At 36.4% G+C, this 22,168-nt stretch overlaps 1 protein-coding gene and 1 non-coding gene across 2 annotated transcripts; one reads left to right on the plus strand and one right to left on the minus strand.

Moving 5' to 3' along the window:
• Positions 1-11,795: 11,795 nt before the first annotated feature.
• On the minus strand, positions 11,796-12,665 carry LOC145007458 (uncharacterized). Its single transcript, XM_078966393.1, has 2 exons — positions 12,474-12,665; positions 11,796-12,380 (listed from the first exon to the last, which is right to left on the minus strand). The coding sequence occupies exons 1-2, from the start codon at positions 12,663-12,665 to the stop codon at positions 11,796-11,798; spliced, it is 777 nt and encodes a 258-aa protein (XP_078822519.1).
• A 3,835-nt stretch (positions 12,666-16,500) lies between these two features.
• Positions 16,501-16,607, plus strand: LOC145007716 (small nucleolar RNA R71). Its single transcript, XR_013663087.1, has one exon. It is a non-coding gene; the product is annotated as a small nucleolar RNA R71 (small nucleolar RNA).
• The last annotated feature ends 5,561 nt before the right edge of the window (positions 16,608-22,168 follow it).

The following is a 22,168-nucleotide window of genomic DNA, read 5'->3' on the forward strand; positions in this document are numbered from 1 at the left end:
TCTTTAATTGCTTCCCCTTGTCCCCTTTTACTCCCAAGCATGTCTTTTGGACTGAAAACAAAATTTAAGCATTATTAAGTACCTTTTGTCCACTTTATACACATAATTAGTTAAAAATGAATAAAAATGTATGCTAAATAATTAACTAATTATGCACATATCAAAATACCCCACACTTGACTTTTGCTTGCCCTCAAGCAAAACTGAATTTTAACATATTAGAGCCACATATGACAACTCCAATCTAACCCAGCCATTATGCCAAGACCGCAACGCATGCATTTTTGTTTAAAATTGTCCTAAATACCCCCCATACTCCAAATACTCACAATCCTCATAAACATTCGCCCACTCACCCCGACCTATGCTTATTTTATGCATCCCTCTGAATCCATCCTCAGAAAACCTCTTAACCTCAAGGTATTTTTGGTTGAGCAACCCAAGCATACATAATCTAGACAATTACAATTTATGATACCACATTAGAGCTCTTTGGAATTCTCTATTTCTTTGACATTTGATCTTTGATCTCTTTGAATTCACCACCTTATTGTTTGGTTTTTGGTATTTTCACTTTTGGAATTTCTATGGAATTTTTTATCTTCATATTTGATTTTTTGACTTTAATGCTCCAAAAATTCTTCAACTTCCCTTGTAATTCTCTCTTTTTTCTCTTTTTTTTTTACATGTTCCTCACTTTTTTCACTCAAATCCCTACATGCTTAAGCAGAGGCGCTCAACTTCAACCTTTATTGGCTAAAGATAATAATTTTCCTGGATACATTTCTGGTACATGATGCTAAACATATTGCATCCCTCAGGCTGAGCAACGTTGTGTTTTTGTCCCATGATTTCACTCGAATAAGGAAGCCACAAATGCATTAGAACGTATATAGGCTCAACTAAATATTTGGGTTTTCATGCAATTATCAACACAATTCTAACATAGAACCCTAATTGCTTTTACCAAAATTTTCTAAATTAATTCCTAAGTAATTTTCTTTTTTGGGATGCAACAATTTTCAAAATTAGCCTTAGCAATTTTAATGCAAAATTTTCAAAATTTATCATACATTAACTAAAATTTTAACTAATACAACCAACCCCCTACCCCACACTTAATTTATGCAATGTCCCCATTGATGGGTTTTGGTCATAAGAACATCCTATGTGCTCATACAAACCCTAATGCTTGGATCTAGGTTTCTCTATTGTAGATGCAAGTTATCCAAGACTATAAACCCTAATTCTAGCATATGGAAATCAATATTAACATATAATTAGTTTTAAGATATTACCTTGATTGTTATGTAGCAATAACAATCCCAATTCCTCCTTGTGTTGACTTTACAAAGCTTAGAGTCACAAATATCACTCCTCTAAACGTTCACAAACACCAAAAGCAAGAGGATGAAGATGAAAGAGGAAGGAGGCTGCTCAAAACGTGTTCTAACCCTAGAAGAGTGCTTCCCCACGTTTTTGGGTCATAAGGGATGTATATATATAGTTAGGCTATTAGGGTTATCTAACAAGGAAACCCTAATTTGGATGCTTAAGCCCTAAGCAACCCATGGACCCCCTTTCCTTAAGGCCTTGGACAATTTCTTATGGGTTTCCCCATAGAATTTGTCCACTCCTTAATATAATGCAACCCATGGCCCAAATTGCAATTATCTTATAATTACAGTTTCAGTCCCTTAAGTTTAATTAATCTCTTTTAATCACAAAACTAATTACCAATTAATTCTTGACTAATATTAATTAAACAATATGATTTCTCCTATAATATATTATTCTCATAATATATTAACAAATCATATTTAATCCTTTCTCTCCATAATTCATCCTATCAAGTTTCTTTGGTGAAGGCAACCCAAAAGGACCATGCACCATCGGGTCAAGTACATACCAAAATAGTTATGGACTTAGACACTAATCCAACAGTCTCCCACTTGGATAAGTCTAATAACTATTATGCGTATGACTTCAGATCCTGATCTTAAATCGTAGCTTTCCAAAGCCGCTGTCAACTCTGATCCTATCAGATATGCGTGTCCTTTAGATAAGGGATCATATATTCCTCCATTCTAGATATAGTATGAGATATGATTTCAAATCATTCTCTTTGTACTATTTCTCAACTTCCGATTTATGACGACTGACTAATTGAACAAATCAAATTAGCCCTAGCCCGGCCGAGCATTTACGTTTGTCATCACTAAATCATTGAGGGGCCTAAAGATATCGCTTTTATCCTACATCGGATAAAAGGAAAGGATAAACTTTGATTCAATGCTTGCTTGTACTCACTTACCGAATCACACACAACAATATGTTTTATGACACCAAGTTACTGGTGCGTTTACATATTATCAATGTGCAACCGATTTGCAAGATACAACTCACACATCTCGGTTCCAAGAATATAAGATGTTATCGTCTCACCAATCACTTGTGATACAATTCATGAAGTGATCCAAATGAGCGTGGGTTTAATCCAATGCTCAAATCTTATTCATAAGCACTCATGAACGTTGCAGCAAACATTTACTTATGTCTAATACTCTTTTAGACAATCCACACACCAATTCACGACAGTCTTCATTCATACCTACTTCCAACATATGAATGACTATGGCCCGCTCGAATAATTTGACTATTCTTAACCAATTAAATTATTCAGGAAGTCAAAACATGCAAAGTGAAACACAAGGATAATACTAATCCCATATGGCCTCAAACCTTTGAGTATAAATAAAACACCTTTTATTTATCACCATACCGATTACTCATTATTTTTCGTTTCGGGTAATCAACTTCTTACTTGAATTATTACACTTGTCCCATGCTCTTAGCATGCAGACAATGTTTACCTATGGTTCTTACTTTGTGAAATAGATCAAATTGAACACATTTCCAATCATTCTCATTTCACAACCCCTAATCCATTTTATAAATGTAAGAATATCAATTCTTGCCACTTATAGAATATGCTAGATTCTAACATTTTATTCAACGATCCTTTTGTAATATCACTGCATCAAATTCATAAAGACTATTGCCAATGAAATTACAAAGTCCTCTATCGGAGATTGTTACAAGACAATTCCATAGATGTGATGTCTCTCACTCAAAGTACATTCCTTTGAACATCCTTTTGCATAAAAGTTTCTAATCTAGACATAGATTTTCAATATTCAATTCCCAATATGGACACGCTTCCATATTTTCCATATGACAACTCATTCTTAATAGAATCTTATCTATTCGTAATAACGTCGACATGGTCCATCCAATATGGAAACATTTCCATATTTTCCATATGACAACTCATTCTTAATAGAATCTTTTCTATTCATAATAATGTCGATATGGTTCATCCAATACCATGCTTCCAACTACTCACAAGCAACCAATCCTCGTCGAACTTTAGATTGTCCTTTGATAGTTGTTTAATTATTTTAGTCAAAAGCGATTCTAGTCCCTTTTCCCTCTAAATGCGCTAGACATTTGGAAAATTTTAGAATGGTCAAATATTAAAGCATTTGCAATTGATCCTATACCCGAAGCGTATGGGACAAGATGCATAATGTTTTATTTGCTATGTTCTCAAAATTCGAATTGTGAAGAGGAATGCAGTAATCATAATCGAAATTTTAAGAACACACTATGTACCTTTGACTAAATTTATCAACATTTCTCAACCTAAGCTTTTAGATTTGAAGTGAAGCATAATATTCTCTCCCTTAATTATAGCAAAACAACTTTGCAACCCTTACGACTTTGCAAGGTATAACTCTTGTTTTCTATAATTAATATTGCCAACTTGCAATACGTGCCTTAATAATCATACAATCATAACATTTATGCTCCCACTATCATGATGATTATTATAAAACATAACAATTATTCCCCCACTAGCTTTGACATGTATTCAGAAACAGCTTAACGTTCAGAAAAACAATACTTATTGAATTTCTTAAGTTCATGTTTCTAATAATTAGTGCTTTGATAATCTTTTATCAATGCTTCTTGAACTTATACACCTTTGCCTTAGATAGTTCATATGTTTGTCTAAACAATTAAGACTAATTGCCAAACCTCACAATTCAAATCATGGAAAGGGATAACGTAACCATAATCGAATTCGAGAATGCAATTTTACAATCACTATCTTCTTAAAATCTTTCTTAGTGAAAGCATTTTCTCACAATCATTTTCGTGAAGGAGGAAATCTTATGACACTTAGATTTAAACAGTGTATGTGTTCCTATCCATGTGAATTTGTTAAAACCAAGGTTTACGAAAAATTCAAACTCATATGGAACGAACTTTCTTAATCTTGATTTCTTGCCTTATGGTAGTACGGCTGCCCACCATGTCTTCCAAGTAGTTAAGCAACTCACCTTTTCCTATCAATGTACTTTCCATTGATCAAGGTCCTTGGCTTTTATTCATTCAAATGAGAACTCATAGGACTCACATGAATACTTAACTCAATTGCAACAGAAACAAAATAATGTCAACACGATAGGTTGTTAACCTTAACTCGTGTGATAGTGATGATCGATAAGGTTTATTTGATTTGTTCTTGAAACCTTTCAAGACCATTAAGACTCCCACTGACTCCTTGACATATAAGATTCTCTTGTCAATAAACATTTCTTGACAAACAAATATTCAAGAGTTAGTGTAGTTTTTATCAAAACACTTCATAAATTGGTCCTAGTTTGTCTTTGTCTTATCCAAGAAATCACAACTTTCCACATTTGATGAACGTTATAAACCTTTTAATACTTGTCACTCATTGTCACAATCTTAACTCTAAGACTTGTTTTGGAACGAAGTATGATTGACTTCTTGATTTAACCATTTCTTCAATTCTTGATTGCTCTTCTTAAACATACAATTGTACTAAGACTAACTTAGACGATCATTTGAGATATGGTTCTTAATCATTAAGACCTATCATAAAACATAAAAGGTACTCTCCCTTCTTCTTAGAATGGAGAACCTTTTATCTTTCTACCTACTTGATTCTTCTTATTCGTTTTGCCATTGATTTAAACCTTTTTAATCAATTCCGAATTACACTTAATCTTATAAGTATAATCATATTTACTAAACCTTTAGTAAATCATGACGAATATCTTTGTTACTCTTATGGTGGACTTGATCAACACACAACTTTGTGTGCTCGATCTCCTATTCCTTCACTTGACACTTTGTCAACGAATTAGTCTAATTTCCAAATATGAAATTTCTCACTCATCATGCAACCAAGTTGCGTGATTCCAAATTTCTGTCCAATTGACATTTGGGCGATGAGAAACTCTCCCTATTTGGTAAATTCTTGACATTTCCATAAATAAGAATCATATCCATTTGTTGTAGAAATATGCAAACATCAATTTTCATAATGATTTCATTGCAAGGAACTAAACAAATAAATAAATAAGTCAAACAAAATTTATTTTATTTATAAAAGCAGCGGAAAACATTTGTCCTTACAGTGCAAAATCCATTGAAAACTATGCATTTCAAAAGGAAAATTTCTAACAACTCTATCATAACTATCTAAGCTCAAAATCTAATCTTCAAAATCTAATCTTCAAATTTATGCGATCGAGATCCATTTCTCCGTGATTAGACTCATCTTTCTCTATTTCATCAAGCTTCCTCTCCTTTCATCGATCCTACAAAACATTCCAATGCAATCTTATCACATTATGTATCATGAATCAATGAATAGGAACTTAATCGAGTTAAATAGTGGATTTTGCCTGAAGCGCACCCATACTCTATGACTCTCCCATCTTCTGGACTCTTTAGGTTCTTTGGGCAGACTTGTATCCAACGCCCTTTCTCTTGGCAGCAAATGCAGGTCGCTTCTCTTAGAATGTCCTCGGAAGCATGGTCGGTTGACTTTCCCAACAAATATGCTCCATTGCTTTGCCAAATCATTTCAGATTCAGCAGCAATGAGCATATAAGTTAGGTCAATGAGGCTTTCGTCATGATCCATCATATAATACTTTCTTTTGAGCTCATTATATGATTCGGGAAGTGACTGCGAAACCCAGTTCACAGCCAACATATCCGGGAATAACACGCCCAACATCCTCAACCTATCAATGTGTGATTTCATTCCTAGAACGTGGGCACACACGAGTTTACCATCTTCATGTTTCATTTCCAATAGGGCTTTAGTGACATTAAACCTTTCAATTCTTCGATCTTGTGGGTTAGGGAGAACAAAAGGAGGAGGAGGAGGAAGTGAAGCATGATCTCTTGTTCCTCGATCGAATCGTGGAATATCATCTTCATGTGGAAAGCTTGTTCCACGGGATTTGGGAAGACCATAGTTGTCGAACTTTGACATCTACAAAATGGGAGAAACAAATTCAAGTTAGTTGATTGATTGAGTCCTTTGTAGATCACCCAAATGAAATACTAAGGCTAGGACCCAACACAATATTCCACAACTCGGGAGAGGGATGTCGTAACCTAAATTGCAGAACATTTGAAGGTAAGTGAATGACGATTCACTAATTTCCACCATGAAAAAACGAAAAAGAAATTTAAGTTTTAAATGTATGAAAACTCCTAGATCCTTTGAGATTCATTGAACATTTCAATGGCATGTTTAAATCTCGATATGCCCATCTTGTTTGTGACTGGGATGCCGAGGATCACAAAGCAGGTGTGAATAACCATGCAAACTTACATGGTTCCCTCACATGTTACAGTCACCTATTCGATGTGCCGGTAAACCACACACGCTCCACCGAACTATGACCAACATTGAGTCACCCTTTGCTACCTTTGCTTACAACCATTTAGTGTGCCGATAAACCACACACGCTCCACTAACGTCTTCGCAAGGGCACAAAGTGTAGTTTCATGGAATTGCATCAATTCACTTTCCCTAAGTAACTAATATTGAGAATTTGAAAAGAAACATTTAGTTACTTTTGTACTTCATTATACTTATAATGGAAGGTTTCTTCCAATCCTACCCGTTCGGCTAACGACCCTCCACTAGTCAAGAGTGCGGTGGGTAAGAGTGGATACCCATTCAATCGCTATTTTATAGGCAATTTCCTTAAACACCCCTCACAGACCAGCTTCGTGAATGAGGCCTACTGACGGTAAGACTGACTTTTACTCATACATATATATAATGTTAGACTTTTAATGTTATATATAGTATAGAGTGTATTTTACACTTTTTAAAATACTATGTGGTCAAATTTAATAATTATACCTTTAATTCAATTAAATTTTAAACCTAAACTTTTTTGGATTTATTAAACTTCTTTTAATTATACACCTTAATTAATTAATAAAACCATAAGGGTGTGATTTGAACTTTTCAAAACAATACTAGGGTTTTAGAATTTAACATTCCTAAATTAAACTTTTTAATCAACTTTTAAATTCCAAAACTTGAGGGCAAGTTTTGAAACATTTCAAAACATTAGGGTTAGAATTTAAATATACATCAAAATTAAACTTTTAATCAAAATTTAAATTCCAAAACTTGAGGGAAAGTTTTGAAACCTTTTCAAAACATTAGGGTTTCAACTATTTAAATTTCAAAACAACAAAAGTTTTGAGTTCAAATTTAAACTATAAAACCTAAAGGGGAAAATATGAAACTTTTCATAAAAACTAGGATCAAATAACAAATAATCTAAATTAACATTTAATCACATAATTATCCATATTTGATTTATTTAATGATTTCTTGCAAAACAATTTACCAATTTAATCAAAATAATTAATCAATTATCACATAAGGAAACAAATATTTTATTAATTGATAAATATCTTCAATTAGATCTAGAATATACTCATATATATATCATAAAATCGGATTTATATTGATCTAATATGATAAAGGCAAGTATCTCAAAGATAAACAGCAAGAAATCCCGAAATAGCTCCATCAGACGCTCGAACTCGCCGAGTACCCCCATGGACTCGCCGAGTAGGGGGCAACTTGCCGAGTCCACAGTGGGACTCGCCGAGTCCATCATGCAGAACCACAAAAATCGAATTTTTTCAACATACAAGGCATCAATACAATAGAAACCAATCTAGGCTCTGATACCACTGATGGGTTTTGGTCATAAGAACATCCTATGTGCTCATACAAACCCTAATGCTTGGATCTAGGTTTCTCTATTGTACATGCAAGTTATCCAAGACTATAAACCCTAATTCTAGCATATGGAAATTGATATTAACATATAATTAGGTTTAAGATATTACCTTGATTGTTATGTAGCAATAACAATCCCAATTCCTCCTTGTATTGACTTTAGAAAGCTTAGAGTCACAAATGTCACTCCTCTAATGGTTCACAAACACCAAAAGCAAGAGGATGAAGATGAAAGAGGAAGGAGGCTGCCCAAAACGTGTTCTAACCCTAGAAGACTGCTTCCCCACGTTTTTGGGTCATAAGGGATGTATATATAGTTAGGCTATTAGGGTTATCTAACAAGGAAACCCTAATTTGGATGCTTAAGCCCTAACCAACCCATGCACCCCCTTTCCTTAAGGCCTTGGATGATTTCGCATGGGTTTCCCCATTGAATTCGTCCACTCCTTAATATAAGGCAATCCATGGCCCAAATTTCAATTATCTTATAATTACAATTCCAGTCCCTTAAGTTTAATTAATCTCTTTTAGTCACAAAACTAATTACCAATTAATTCTTGACTAATATTAATTAAACAATATGATTTCTCCTTTAATATATTATTCTCATAATATATTAATAAATCATATTTAATCCTTTCTCTCCATAATTCATCCTATCAAGTTGCTTTGGTAAAGGCAACCCAAAAGGACCATGCACCATCGGGTCAAGTACATACCAAAATAGTTATGGACTTAGACACTAATCCAACACCCATTGCATATTATGCATGATAAAGAACAATAAAATAAAGATGGAATTGGAATAAACTCTCATGGGATAGTAGTTGCAAGGTTGAACTTCTTCATTTAAAGCTCCATCTTCAGTTGATTTAGACATAGGAACAGCTCATCCATGCATTGGGTGTCATTCATCTCGTGTGGTTGACAGCTCCAAAATATCGAGGAACAAGCTTCTTAGAAAATTCCCAGTAACAGCTCTTCACGAAAAGTGGATACATGCTGCAGTGAAAGTGCTCAAAATAGCTCTGGAACTCGAAAATTGCAAGTCTACTCGGCGAGTAGTGTCATGTACTCGGCGAGTAGCTCTCAGCTTGGAACCATACGTGTAATACCCTCATGCACTCGCCGAGTAGAGTTTGTGCACTCGGCGAGTAGGCACTGTATTTCCAAAACTAATCTAGCTCTTTTTCCTTTGGACTCAAGTTTTGAAATTGGACATTTCACTGACCCTTTCTCTAAATCCTTCAGCAGCAACACTCTTCATGACTCTCAACTCTAACGGACTCAATCCTAAGGACAAGACTTCGTATTTTTTTTTCTTGAGCATCTCTCATTCCTTACTTGACCCTCAACAATTTAGTATGTTTCCTAATCTTCCATCCCTGAAAAATAAACAACTAAAAGTGAAAGTAATAACCATCCCAACAAAAATAAAAATCATCCAAGTTTAACAATTATTCAAAACAAAACACCACAAAACATAAAAAAATAAAGTCTTCAATCTTCTTCTTCCATATCTGCTCCTCCAGCTCCACTTCCTCCTCCTCCATCACACCGCATCATTCTTTCTTCCCAACTCATGATGTAGGGGTATCACGGATAGGGTCTTGGCGCAATGTTCATTTTCTCAAAAAGGTACTCGAACGATTGGTTGTTATAATTAACCCCTCGTCCGATATCGTCCAAATAGCATCGGTACTCCACTTGATTCCAACCATCATTATCCTCCTCCACCGGAATAACCGGTGGGTCTTCCTGTACCTGCTCACTACGTTGTCGTACCCGTCTTCCCGGCTTCTCGGGGATTGTCGGCTCGTCCGCATGTGGAATGGAAAAGGAATCACCAAACTTCTCAACGATTCGTGCCCTCCTGTATAATACAGTGTTGAACGGTGGAGGGTAAATGACCATGAGTGCCCTCGCTTCTTGTAAGTCTAAAACCCAAAACGACCTGGCAAGCCTTGTAACAAACATGCCTCCATTAATCTTGGAGTTAACTTTTTCCTTAACCGTCCCTTTAGCAAGAATTTGGCGATGCAATAGGGGAGATTGCAAAAAGCATCAGGAGTAATAATACTCCAAAGATAGAAAATATCAAGGGTTGAGACCTTGTCCCAATCCTTCCGCATGTTGATAGTGCTAGCCACGAAGCAGTGGATAAGGCGATGGATCGGTGAGCGAATATGACCCTCCTGGGCGGTGGAAGGAATATACACCCGATTGGCAATAGTGTTCCACCAGGTAGAGGCCACCACTACCTCGGGAAGATCCTTGTGGCAGTTTTCCAGAAAAGCTTCAAAGTCCTCATTCAGCATGGTGCTTTGGTCATAAATCCCCAGCCTCCAAGAAAATTCCGCCGTGCTGCACTGTCGTAGCTCCCCACCAAGAGAAAAAGTAATTATGTTGGGGTTGTAATACTCACTACCACCTCAGAATGAGATGGTAGCAAAGAATTCCCAACACAGCTCAGCATACACAAGTTCTTGTATCTTGAACAATTGCAACCAACCATCACGTACGATGGTGGTATCCCCCAAGTTGCACTCCTTCACCAAATATGGAGTGAGTTCCTCTTCCAAATCCACTTTTCCCAACCAATCCCAATCAACAGCATTGGGAAAATGAATCTCCTTCTGTTTCAGCGCCTCTACTTAGTTTTTGGCTCAAGCTTGTAATGATTTGGAAGCGATTTGTTGAAACAAGAGCCACAGGATGTCACCTTGGCTTCCCCCTCTCGAAGATTGCCCTCTCTTGAACATGGTATATACGTAACAACATAAAGGAAACACAAACAAGAAAAACCCCGCAATTAAAATCAAATAACAAGGCTACATAAGCTTCCTACTCGCCGAGTCCGTAGCATCTACTCAGCGAGTAGAATGAACTTCGGGACAGAATTGCATCGGTCATATATAGGGTGCCCAAAACTCCTAATTGTTCATAGGGGTTTGTTGTATTAAGTCAAATAACCATAGATCTAACATAAATTTCTTCTAACATTACTTAATTCATGGCAAAATTAGAACCCTAGAAATTGAGGAAACCCCTAAATCCGAATTTAAGCAAAATAGGGGAAAATCAATGATAAATATTGAATCTTTGATGAGTTTTAAGTAAAAAGATCTTACATTTTCCTTGGAAATACGAAGATTAAGTGGAAACTGAAGAAACCTCGCAGAGAAGGCTTGAAGGCTGCTATGCACGGCGAGTGTGTGGATTAAATGGGTGAAAACCCTTTTTTTACAGATTATAAACCACCTGTGTAAGTTGGCTACTCACCGAGTAGAAAAGACCTACTCGCCGAGTAGAACTGCAAATACGCGTTTATTGGGTTAATTGGGCAGGTACTCGCCTAGTACGCGTGCCTACTTGGCGAGTAATCCTTGCAGATTGAAATTTTTTTTAATGTTTTTGAAAAAATTAATGTATTTTCTTATTTTTTTTTTAACCATCCACCCCACACTCTAGGCATTGCTTGCCCTCAAGCAACTATATTCTTAAAAGAAGACTAATGAAAACGATAAAAATAAAAATAAAGTAAAGGAAAGAAAATGCAAACTTGAAACTCGGGTTGCCTCCCGAGAAGCGCTTCTTTTTAAGGAGTCATTAGTTGGACTCATCCCCTTCTATGTGGTTGCAATCCCTTCCAGCAACAGCAATTCTTTTATTCCTTCATTCCTGGGGACTCCTTCTTCATACTTCTTGACTCGATGTCCATTGACTTTGAAAGGTGTTCCATCTCTTGAAAATAGCTCTAAAGCACCATGTGGAAACACCGTCTTCACTAGAAAAGGACCATCCCATCTTGACCTGAGTTTCCCCGAGAAAAGCTTTAGCCGTGAATTAAAGAGCAACACTTTCTGGCCTTCATGGAATTCTTTATTTTCTTTTATCCTCTTGTCATGCCACATCTTGGTCTTCTCTTTATAGATCAATGAACTCGAGTATGCATCATCTCTAAGCTCCTCAAGGGCATTCATTTGCATTAACCAGTTTCTCTTGAGTTCCTCCATGTTGAAGTTACACATCTTTAAGGCCCAAAACGCCTTATGCTCTATCTCCACCGGCAAATGACATTGCTTTCCATACACTAATCTATATGGTGTAGTACCAATAGGCGTTTTGAAAGCTGTACGAAAATCCCAAAGTGCATCATCTAGCTTATCCGACCATTCTTTGCGATTGCTCCCCACCGATTTTTCCAAGATTCGCTTTAAAGCTCAATTCGTCACTTCGGTTTGTCCACTAGTTTGTGGATGGTAGGATGTAGAAAATTTATGGGTTACCCGATATTTCCTTAGCACCTTCTCTAGTTGATCATTGGCAAAATGCGTGCCTCGGCCACTTGTAAGAGCTTTCGAGACTCCAAATCGTGAAAATAATTTCTTCAAAAACCGCACCACTACCCGACTGTCATTAGTTGGTAACGCTTGTGCCTCCGCCCATTTGGATACATAATCCACCGCCACCAATATGTATTTGTTGCCTCCAGACATGGTAAATGGTCCCATGAAGTCGATCCCCCACACATCAAATACTTCGCACACTTGGATACTATGTTGTGGCATTTCATTTCGAGATGAAATGTTTCCCACTCTTTGACAAGCATCACACTCTTTGACAAATTGGGTTGCATCTTTAAAAATTGTGGGCCAATAAAACCCAATGTCAAAGATCTTCTTGTCGTGTAATGTGCTCCGTGATGTCCACCCGTGGGCCCGCTATGGCAATGCTCTAATATCTTCCGGCTTTCATTCCCGAACACTCATCTTCGTATGATCCCATCCGCGCAGCTTCGGAAAAGATATGGTTCATCTTAAAAGTAATATTTTATCTCAGAAAAGAATTTCTTCTTTTGTTGACTTGTGAGATCTTTTGGGATGTAATTGCTAGCTAAGTAATTAGCTATATTTGCAAACCATGGTTCTTCTCCTACAGTCACCATAATATACTCATCCGGAAAATCATCGCCAACTCTATCTTCGTGCAATTGCGGGTTTTCAAGTCTTGACAAATGGCCAGCTGCTACATTCTCCATTCCCTTTTTGTCTCGTATCTTTATGTGAAACTCTTGAAGAAGTAGCACCCATCTTATCAGTCTTGGCTTGGCATCCTGTTTGGCAAACAAATACTTGATAGCAGAGTGGTCAGTAAAAACGGTTGTTTTTGATAGAACTAAATATGGATGGAACTTATCAAAAGCATACACCACAGCTAATAGTTCTTTTTCCGTGGTGGTGTAATTTTCTTGGGGTGCATTTAGAGTCTTGCTAGCATAATATATGGTTCGAAAGTGCTTATCAACCCTTTGACCAAGGACAGCTCCTAATGTAAAATCACTAGCATCACACATAATTTCAAAGGGTAATCTCCAATTTGGTGCAACAATGATCAGGGCATTAGTTAATTTTTCCTTTAAAAATTCAAATGCCTCTAAACAATCTTTAGTAAAATTAAATGGTGTATCTTTTAATAATAATTGTGTCAAAGGTCTAGTTATTTTGGAAAAATCTTTTATGAAACGCCGATGAAAACCCGCGTGTCCTAGAAAACTTCTAATGCCCTTCACATTAGTTGGTGGGGGTAATTTGGCAATGGTGTCAATCTTTGCCCGATCCACTTCAATTCCCTTTTTGGAAACCTTGTGGCCCAACACTATATCCTCCTTAACCATAAAGTGACATTTCTCCCAGTTGAGGAACAAGTCGGTTTTTTCACACCGAGCAAGCATTAAGTCAAGATTTGTGAGACAATCATGGAAAGAAGATCCAAAAACAGAAAAGTCTTCCATAAAAACTTCCATGAATTTTTCCACCATGTCGTGGAATATGGCTGTCATACACCTTTAAAAATTCGTGGGTGCATTGCATAGCCCAAAGGGCATGTGCCTATAAGCAAAAGTCCCACTTGGGCAAGTAAATGTGGTCTTTTCTTGGTCCATTGGGTCTATGGGTATTTGGAAATAACCCGAGAATCCATCTAGAAAGCAATAGTAACTATGGCCCGGTAATCTTTCTAACCTTTTATCAATAAAAGGTAAGGGTAAATGGTCTTTACGAGTGGCATCGTTTAACTTTCGATAATCAATGAACACTCTCCAACCGGTTACCGTTCGTGTCGGAATTAGCTCGTTCTTCTCGTTTCTTATGACCGTCATCCCTCCTTTCTTGGGCACCACTTGGACCGGACTCACCCACGGACTGTCGGAAATGGAATAGATAATTCTCGCATCTAAGAGTTTAACCACTTCCTTCTTGACTACTTCTTGCATATTCGGGTTCAATCTTCTTTGGTGCTGCACAACCGGCTTCGCTCCTTCTTCCAGATTGATCTTGTGAGAGCAATAAGATGGGCTTATTCCCTTGATGTCGGTGATGCTCCAAGTTATGGCACGCTTCCGTTTCTTCAACACTTGCACGAGCTCTTCCTTTTCATATTTGGACAGATCAAAGGCTATAATTACTGGCTTTTGGTTGCCCTCTTCAAGGAAAGCACACTCCAAATGTTCAGGTAACGTTTTAAGCACAGATTTGTGAATCTGACTGCTGGACTCGCCGATTGCAGGTAGGGTACTCGGCGAGTAGAGTGGCCCTACTCGGCGAGTAGGGATCTCAGATTGCTTGATTATTTCTTCAAATTTAGCTTCTTCCAACAGCCTTTCGATCTCCATTAAGTCTTTTTCTGCATCAAATTCTTCATCAACACTTGTGGGCTCGCTGGAATCTTCACCTACGCACTCCTCCAATAGTTCATCTAGCATGTCGATTGAGAAAGTCGTGTCATCACTGTTCCTTGAATACTTCATGGCTTGATCAACCCCAAAAGTTACATAATCATCACCTACCTGCAAGGTAAGCTTTAAATCCCGCATATCTACTATAGTACTCGCAGTGTTGAGGAAGGGCGTTCCGAGGATGATCGGGACTTGAGGATCCGCCTCCATATCTAGAATGATAAAGTCAGCGGGAAAGACGAATTTGTCCACCTTGACCAGTAAGTCTCCGCATATGCCCCTTGGGAAAGTGACTGTCTTGTTTGCTAAATGGATTGCCATGCGAATTGGCCTTAGTTTCGGGAGATCCAGCTTCTTGAAGAATGAATATGGCATTAGGTTCACACTTGCTCCCGAATCGGCTAAGGCGTGAATTGTAGCTAAGTTGCCAAATTGGCAAGGTAGTGTTAAGCTCCCCGAGTCACCTTTCTTCTTTGGTAGCTTATTTAGCATAGTATCTGAACAGTTTTCATTGAGGACCACCTTCTTCACTTCTTCCATCTTCCTTCGATTAGTGAGAAGTTCCTTCAGGAACTTGGCATATTTGGGCATTTGGACGACAGCTTCAATGAAGGGTATGTTGATTTGAAGAGTCTTGATATGATCTAGAAACTTCTGGTACTCCTCTTCCTGCTTCTCCTTCTTAGCTAGGGCTGGGTATGGCATTGCAGGCTGATACAGCTTTTCAGGGACCTGTTCTTTCGGATTTGGCATTGTACTCGTTGAGTCCATGTTTGGTACTCGGCGAGTAGGGCTGTCAGATTGAAGGTTTTGATCTTCTGCTTGATTTTCTGCCTCTTTCCTCTGTGATTCTTTAGGTGCTTCTCTCTGAATAGGAGCCAGAGGGGTGATTATTTTCCCACTTCTTGTTGTAACTATATTTATGTGCACACCTCGTGGGTTATTTTCGGTTTTACTAGGGAGTTCGCCCGGTGAATGGATGCTTGCTGGTTTCTAAGGATATTTCTTGTTTCTTGAATGGCAGCATCATGATCACTATGTCTCTAAGCAGCTACAAATTTGGTAAGAATCTCTTCCAAACTCAATTTTCTTTCTTGTGCCGGCTCCTCCTTTTGGTAAAAACCTCTTCCTTTCTGCTTGTACTTCTCCTCCTTAGCCTTCTTGTACTCTTCATACGGGAGCCACTCTTTCTTTGGTTTTCGCTAGTCTTCATCATATTGGTCCCCACTTGAGTAACATACTTGCACCTTTTTGTTGCCATTTTCATCCAAGTCGCAGTCTCTAGTAAGATGAGGTCCATTGCAATTTTCACAACCCACCCGAATAGCATGGATTGTTTGATCCATTTTATCCATCCTCCTATCCATGGTTTTTAGCATAGCCATGACTGCGGATAAGTCTTCAGTAGCTGCATATGCGGCTCCCTTAGTAACATCATTTCTTGGGTTGTGGTATTCTCTAGAGTGCTTAGAGAATTCTTCAATTAATTCCTTGATCACCGGGGGTGGCTTCTTTGTGAGCGGGCCTTGCGATTCAGTAACTGCCTAGTTGTGATATTGACTCCATCATAGAAAATGGAGACTTCTTGCTGGCTATTTAGGTCATGATGTGGGCAGTTTCTTAGTAAGCTCTTGTACCTCTCCTAAGCTTCATATAACGACTCTCCAGCTTGTTGTTCAAAGTTAGCTATTGCTTTCTTCAGTTTGGCTATCTTGGAAGGTGGGCAAAAGTGATCAATGAATTCTTCTTTCATCTTGGCCTATGTGGTGACTGATCCGGGGGGAAGTGATTTGAGCCAGTCTTTTGCAGCACCTTTGAATGTCACTGGAAGCATGCGAAGTAGCTGAGTCTTACGAGGCACATTTGGAACATTGAAGTAATCAACTACATCATTAACTTCATCCAAATGCTTGTAGGCATCTTCCTGGTCTTTTCCATAGAAACGAATTTCCTTGAGCTGGCGAGTATGTGGCCCTTTAGCTCAAAAGTAGCAGTAGCGGGAATTGCGGGTTGCACAAGTCTCGGGCCGGTGTCATTGCGGATCCTCTTCTTCCATTCTCCCATGGGGATTTCATCAATGTTAGCCATGGTATGAGCTAACTTGTCGCCAGAATCGGAGTCGTGCCCGTACGTGGGTTCTTCTTCTTCTTCGGTGTTGTACTCGGTGTCTTCCTTGATCGGGTCTTTGCTTGCTAAAGATGCGTTGGATGCTCCTGATTTGTAGCTCATCGTCTTCCCAAAAACAGTCTTCAAATTAGACAAAGGTGACTTCTTTGGTGTATTCGAGCTTTCCACGTCCTTTCCTCTGTTTCTTCTCAATGCAGATTCGGGATCTTCAAACGGGGGTACCAGCAGGGTGTTTGATCCTCTGGTCATGAAAGTCCTGAAATAAACAAGATAACAACGTAAAAAGAACAAAAAAGTGTACTAAAAAAACGAAAAATAAAGGTTGAAACTCTGCTGTACTCGCCGAGTAGGTGCGAATGCACTCGGCGAGTAGCAGTGTTATTTTAAAGGAAATCTAAACTTAAAATAAAAACTAATTTAGATCCTAAAACCTAACTACTAATTACTAATTCTGCAATAAATTAACTTTGTGCTAGTAAACTCACACAAAGGGTCGAAAAAATTAGAAATTAGATAAATTATTTAGAACCGTTCCCCGGCAACGGCACCAAAAACTTGATGTGTGTGAAAGTAACTAGTTTTAATCCTACTTTTTATTAACAAATTAAGCACACAAAGGCAGTGAACCTGTCTTTTAGTGGTATAGTTGGATAAGTAGGGTGTCGAACTCAGGGAACGGAAATTGATCTAATAACTAATTTTAACTAAGCAAGTAATAAAAGTAAAAGGGTTTTTCTCTAGTTTTACAAGACTAGAAACTTCAACATAGCAATTAAAGCAATTAACTAACTAACAATTAAAGCAAATGACAAATTCACCAAATTTATTAAAGGGTTTCTGTTTAGATTCAACTAATTCACTCCTATGGTTATTTTAATGATAAATTAATTATTATTAGTTAACAACTATAGTGGTTAGGTTCATGTTCATTACTCCTAACCCTTAGACAATTAATCAATTCAAGCAGTGGCCAATTGTTTAAACTAACTAATTCCCTAGTTCAATTATTTGGATTAAATAAGATTTGTAATTGGTTAATCAAGTTGGTGTTTCAATTAACCTCTTGTTTGTTGGTTTCTCAAACAAGCTCACACATTAACTTACCTATTCTCTAATTAATCTTAATTTCATATTCATTACCCTTAAGCATATGATCAAGTGTTCACATAACATATGAGGTTAATAATCAAGAGATGTTCATGCAGCTTAATTACCTTGCAATTAACAGAAAATAGTTGTCATTAATGCATAAGGTTCTTTAACAAACTTAATTTAATAAAATCACCAAATAATAATCAATCAAAAAGTATATAATAACCATAGGAGTAAATTAGTCTTCCCCAACAGAAACAAAACGAATTTAGTTCATAGTCATGATAAAAACAAACTCAATAACAGATTTAACTAAGCTAAACATCTTTAATTCCTCAAGCTAAGTGGAATGATTAACCTAATTGCCTTGATTCTTCCAAGGATTGAAGATTAGGGTTCCTTAGCTCCTCCAGGGGTTCTTTGTCGCAGGTTCAGCTCTCAAAATCGCCAAAAGTCTTTTCCAATCGGATAATGGTTTGGTATTTATAATTATCTCAAAACAGGGTGTACTCGGCGAGTAGCAGACCCAACTCGCCGAGTAGGTGCTAGTTATCCGTCTCAAATCAAGAGTCTTGACTTATCTTCTGGAATATTCTCTGGTACTCGCCGAGTATGCTCGAGAACTCGCCAAGTAGGAATGTTTTTGTCCTTCATTCTTCACTCTTTGGTCTTTAATTGCTTCCTTTTGTTCCCTTTTACTCCCGAGCATGTCTTTTGGACTGAAAACAAAATTTAAGCATTATTAAGTACCTTTTGTCCATATTATACACATAATTAGTTAAAAATGAATAAAAATGTATGCTAAATAATTAACTAATTATTCACATATCAGTTTGCTTATATATTATGCATGCATGTATAGCTTTAAGGTTAACGTTCTCATCAATAGCTTTTGCATTGTAACCCTAAGCACACCTCAACAGTCGAAGTTCTTCATCGAGCTCTTCTGAAGTGTGAGATATTAATCATTCGACATCTTTTGATCCATTCTTGTGTTCTTTGCTTCATTATTTATTATCTATTTAGAATCTATCAATCAGAATATTATTCTCATCAATATACATGCGATAAAATGAAGATGAATTTAATGAAGCTCACAATCTATTGGATGAAATACTTGAAGAAAAAATTATAGTAAATATTTATGTTTTCAGTCACATTAGCAAATATTTGCAGAAGCAGCCCAAGATAAAGGCTTCAAGGTTTTAAAGCCCTTGATTTCAAGAAAAATTTGGAGAAGCGAGATATTGTTTGCATTGAGAGAAGACCATAATAGTACATTTTCAAAGGCACAATAAGTTCTTCTGTACAATGATATAGTGCATTGATTAATAGCAATGGTTTCTAAAAAGGTGGGTTTTAAGACAACCAAGCTTGTATGAGTCTTTTTGAAAATAAACCATTAGGAGTATTAATTCTCTGAGTTGAAGAAACGGTATATACCCAAATGGAATAGACTTGTCATTTGCCAACAAATTAAAGTGAAACATGTCTGTGTGATTGTTTCCTACCATGAACAAGAAATATGGAGTCCAACTGTTACATTTCATTTCTAAAGGAGACTAAATTGTATAGAAAAATGGCAATGAAACTGTCGAACTTATCATAAAGAAGTTTCATGTGGAAGTGAAATGAAGAAAATCCTGCAATACTACGCATTGTCTAATTTTTTTCATCTAGTATTGGGACAACTCAGGAAAAAAATAATAATAATAATAATAACGGAAGAAGAGGTGTACCCAAAACAGCTTCATATATGGCACCTAAAATTTCCATATTGAGATGAAGCAAATTGTCCATATCAAAGATTAATGTTAAGAAACAAAAATAAAAACTTTAGCTCCAGTGCGGAGATTTTTTTTTTTCAAGAAACTGGAATAAGGTGAATAAGCGGTTTATGTTCAAATAATAAAAGATTAGAGATAGTTTTTTCTTCACAACAGTGCATTCATGAAAGAGGAGGAAATTGGAGAAGATTTGATCCATCATTTCTCATGTCCTATGATTTTTTTAATCACATTCATAAAAATAGGGGGAGATGAGAATATTATGGCATTTGAATAATATAAAAGAGTGGAAAAACGTGAATTCAGAGCTGAATTTTTTAGATATTTTAGAAGACCTTAGATGGAAGATTTTTTTAGAACATCAACCTGTGAATAAGATTGAACTACAAGATGAAGTATTCATCTAACGAAAACGTAAAGGTGTAGTAGTTTTGGATTTCAATAGTCTAAGTTAACGCACCACACATTTATTTACCTTCGCGGATCAAGACCATTCCTTTACTTATTCTATGTTCTTTAAATTACATTGAATCATGATCCGGGAATTCAAATTCATTATAAGCTCAGTAGGGAAGATTGAAATTGTTTACAAAGATGCTTTTAGGGATCACTTTATTTCTTGTTAGTTATGATGCAAAGTTCATAGTTTGAGTACGATAAAAAGAGATTACATATAGATGTGAGAATCGATGACAATATGATATTTTATTCATTCATTCATTGATATAATCAAATCACATATCTAATACATAAGTAGACATGAAACATGCATGTTCGACATAAATTCAAACAATTCATGCTTATTTAATGTTTATTTAAGTATAGATAGGGGTTGATTTTTTTCTCCCATTTATTTTAATAGTTTTCCTTTACCATTGAAGATCATCAATTTCTACTAGGAGGAGTCGGAGTTCCTTTAATGATGTTGTTGACGGGGTTGTTACCATTTCCAGTATTGTTTCCAATTGCAACGCTGATGGCATTGACACTTCCATGACCGTTGACTGTTCCATTGCCGTTTTGTTGAACGCCTTCGCTAATGCGACCATTCTTGCTGCCACTATGGTTGCCAACAAAGTTTCTGCTACCGTTGTCTGTGTTGTTGTTGTTAATGATGGTTTTAGTGTTTTTTCTACTACTAACATCATTACAATCAACATCACCATTCATACATTTTCCTCCTGCTATGATTTTATTGAACATTCCTCTGGGTGATTCTTTTATATTATACCCATGCTTTCTTCCACATTTTATGTCTCTTTTGAAACAACCAATCTTAGGACCCTCATCATTTGCAACAAGCTTTGTACCACAAACAATGTTGCAAATCAAAAACCCCAAAAAAATAACTGCAAAAGGCTTAATTCCCATCCTTTAGGTTTTTTTAGTGTTATACTTGTGATTTGCAATAAGCTATAACACAATGACCGGTATATATTGAGATTTAAGTGGGATCAAATTTAATAGGATAGTTGAAACATAAATGAATAAGTAGTTTTGCGTCTCAAATTATATCTAAACATTAGTATTTCATATACTATACCACTTGTATGATTTGACAACACTATCATACTTCTTTGTTTTTGTTTAGTAAAACTACTATTTATACTCATGTAATTTTGTCATTAAAATAAAGAATAAATTTTAGTTATACTCGTGTAATTTTTGGGTAGAAACTCTTATTGGGCTGGGTTTGTCCTATAAAAAAGCTTGAACCCGTGGAGTTCATTGAAATATAGCGGGTAAGCTTCCGTTTAATTTGTTTTCCATTTCCAAATAAATTTAATTACATAGTACTAGATTGAGATAATATGTATTTAAAGAAAGTTCTTGTGAGCATAAAAAGACTTAAAAATTAGTATAGGATTTTATAATGGACATAAAAAGGATTAATTATATTTTTTTAGGGAAATCTTCAGAAAAGTTCTAATATTTTACCATAATTTACGAAAAATCTCAAACTAAAATTTGTTTACGAAAAAACATTAATTACCGGTAAAAACGACGATTTGACTCACTTTTTCCGGTTTACCGATTTCATTATGTACCTAGTTCCATTAACGTCTTAATATTTTACCATAATTTACGAAAAAGTCACAAAATAAAATTTAATGATGATCTGACATTTTTTTCAAACTAAAATCTTCAGAAAAGTTCTAATATTTTACCATAATTTACGAAAAATCTCAAACTAAAATTTGTTTACGAAAAAACATTAATTACCGGTAAAAACGACGATTTGACTCACTTTTTCCGGTTT

This window comes from Lactuca saligna, chromosome 7 (genome assembly GCF_052625555.1).
Source record: "Lactuca saligna cultivar CGN05327 chromosome 7, ASM5262555v1, whole genome shotgun sequence".
Classification (NCBI taxonomy): Eukaryota; Viridiplantae; Streptophyta; class Magnoliopsida; order Asterales; family Asteraceae; genus Lactuca; species Lactuca saligna.

Coding starts and splice junctions, on each gene's coding strand:
- LOC145007458 (XM_078966393.1), bottom strand. CDS start 12,665: ATGTCTGGAGGCAACAAATACATATTGGTGGCGGTGGATTATGTATCC. Junction 12,381..12,473: donor CCAATGATCAACTAGAGAAG/GTGCTAAGGAAA, acceptor TGAGCTTTAAAG/CGAATCTTGGAAAAATCGGT.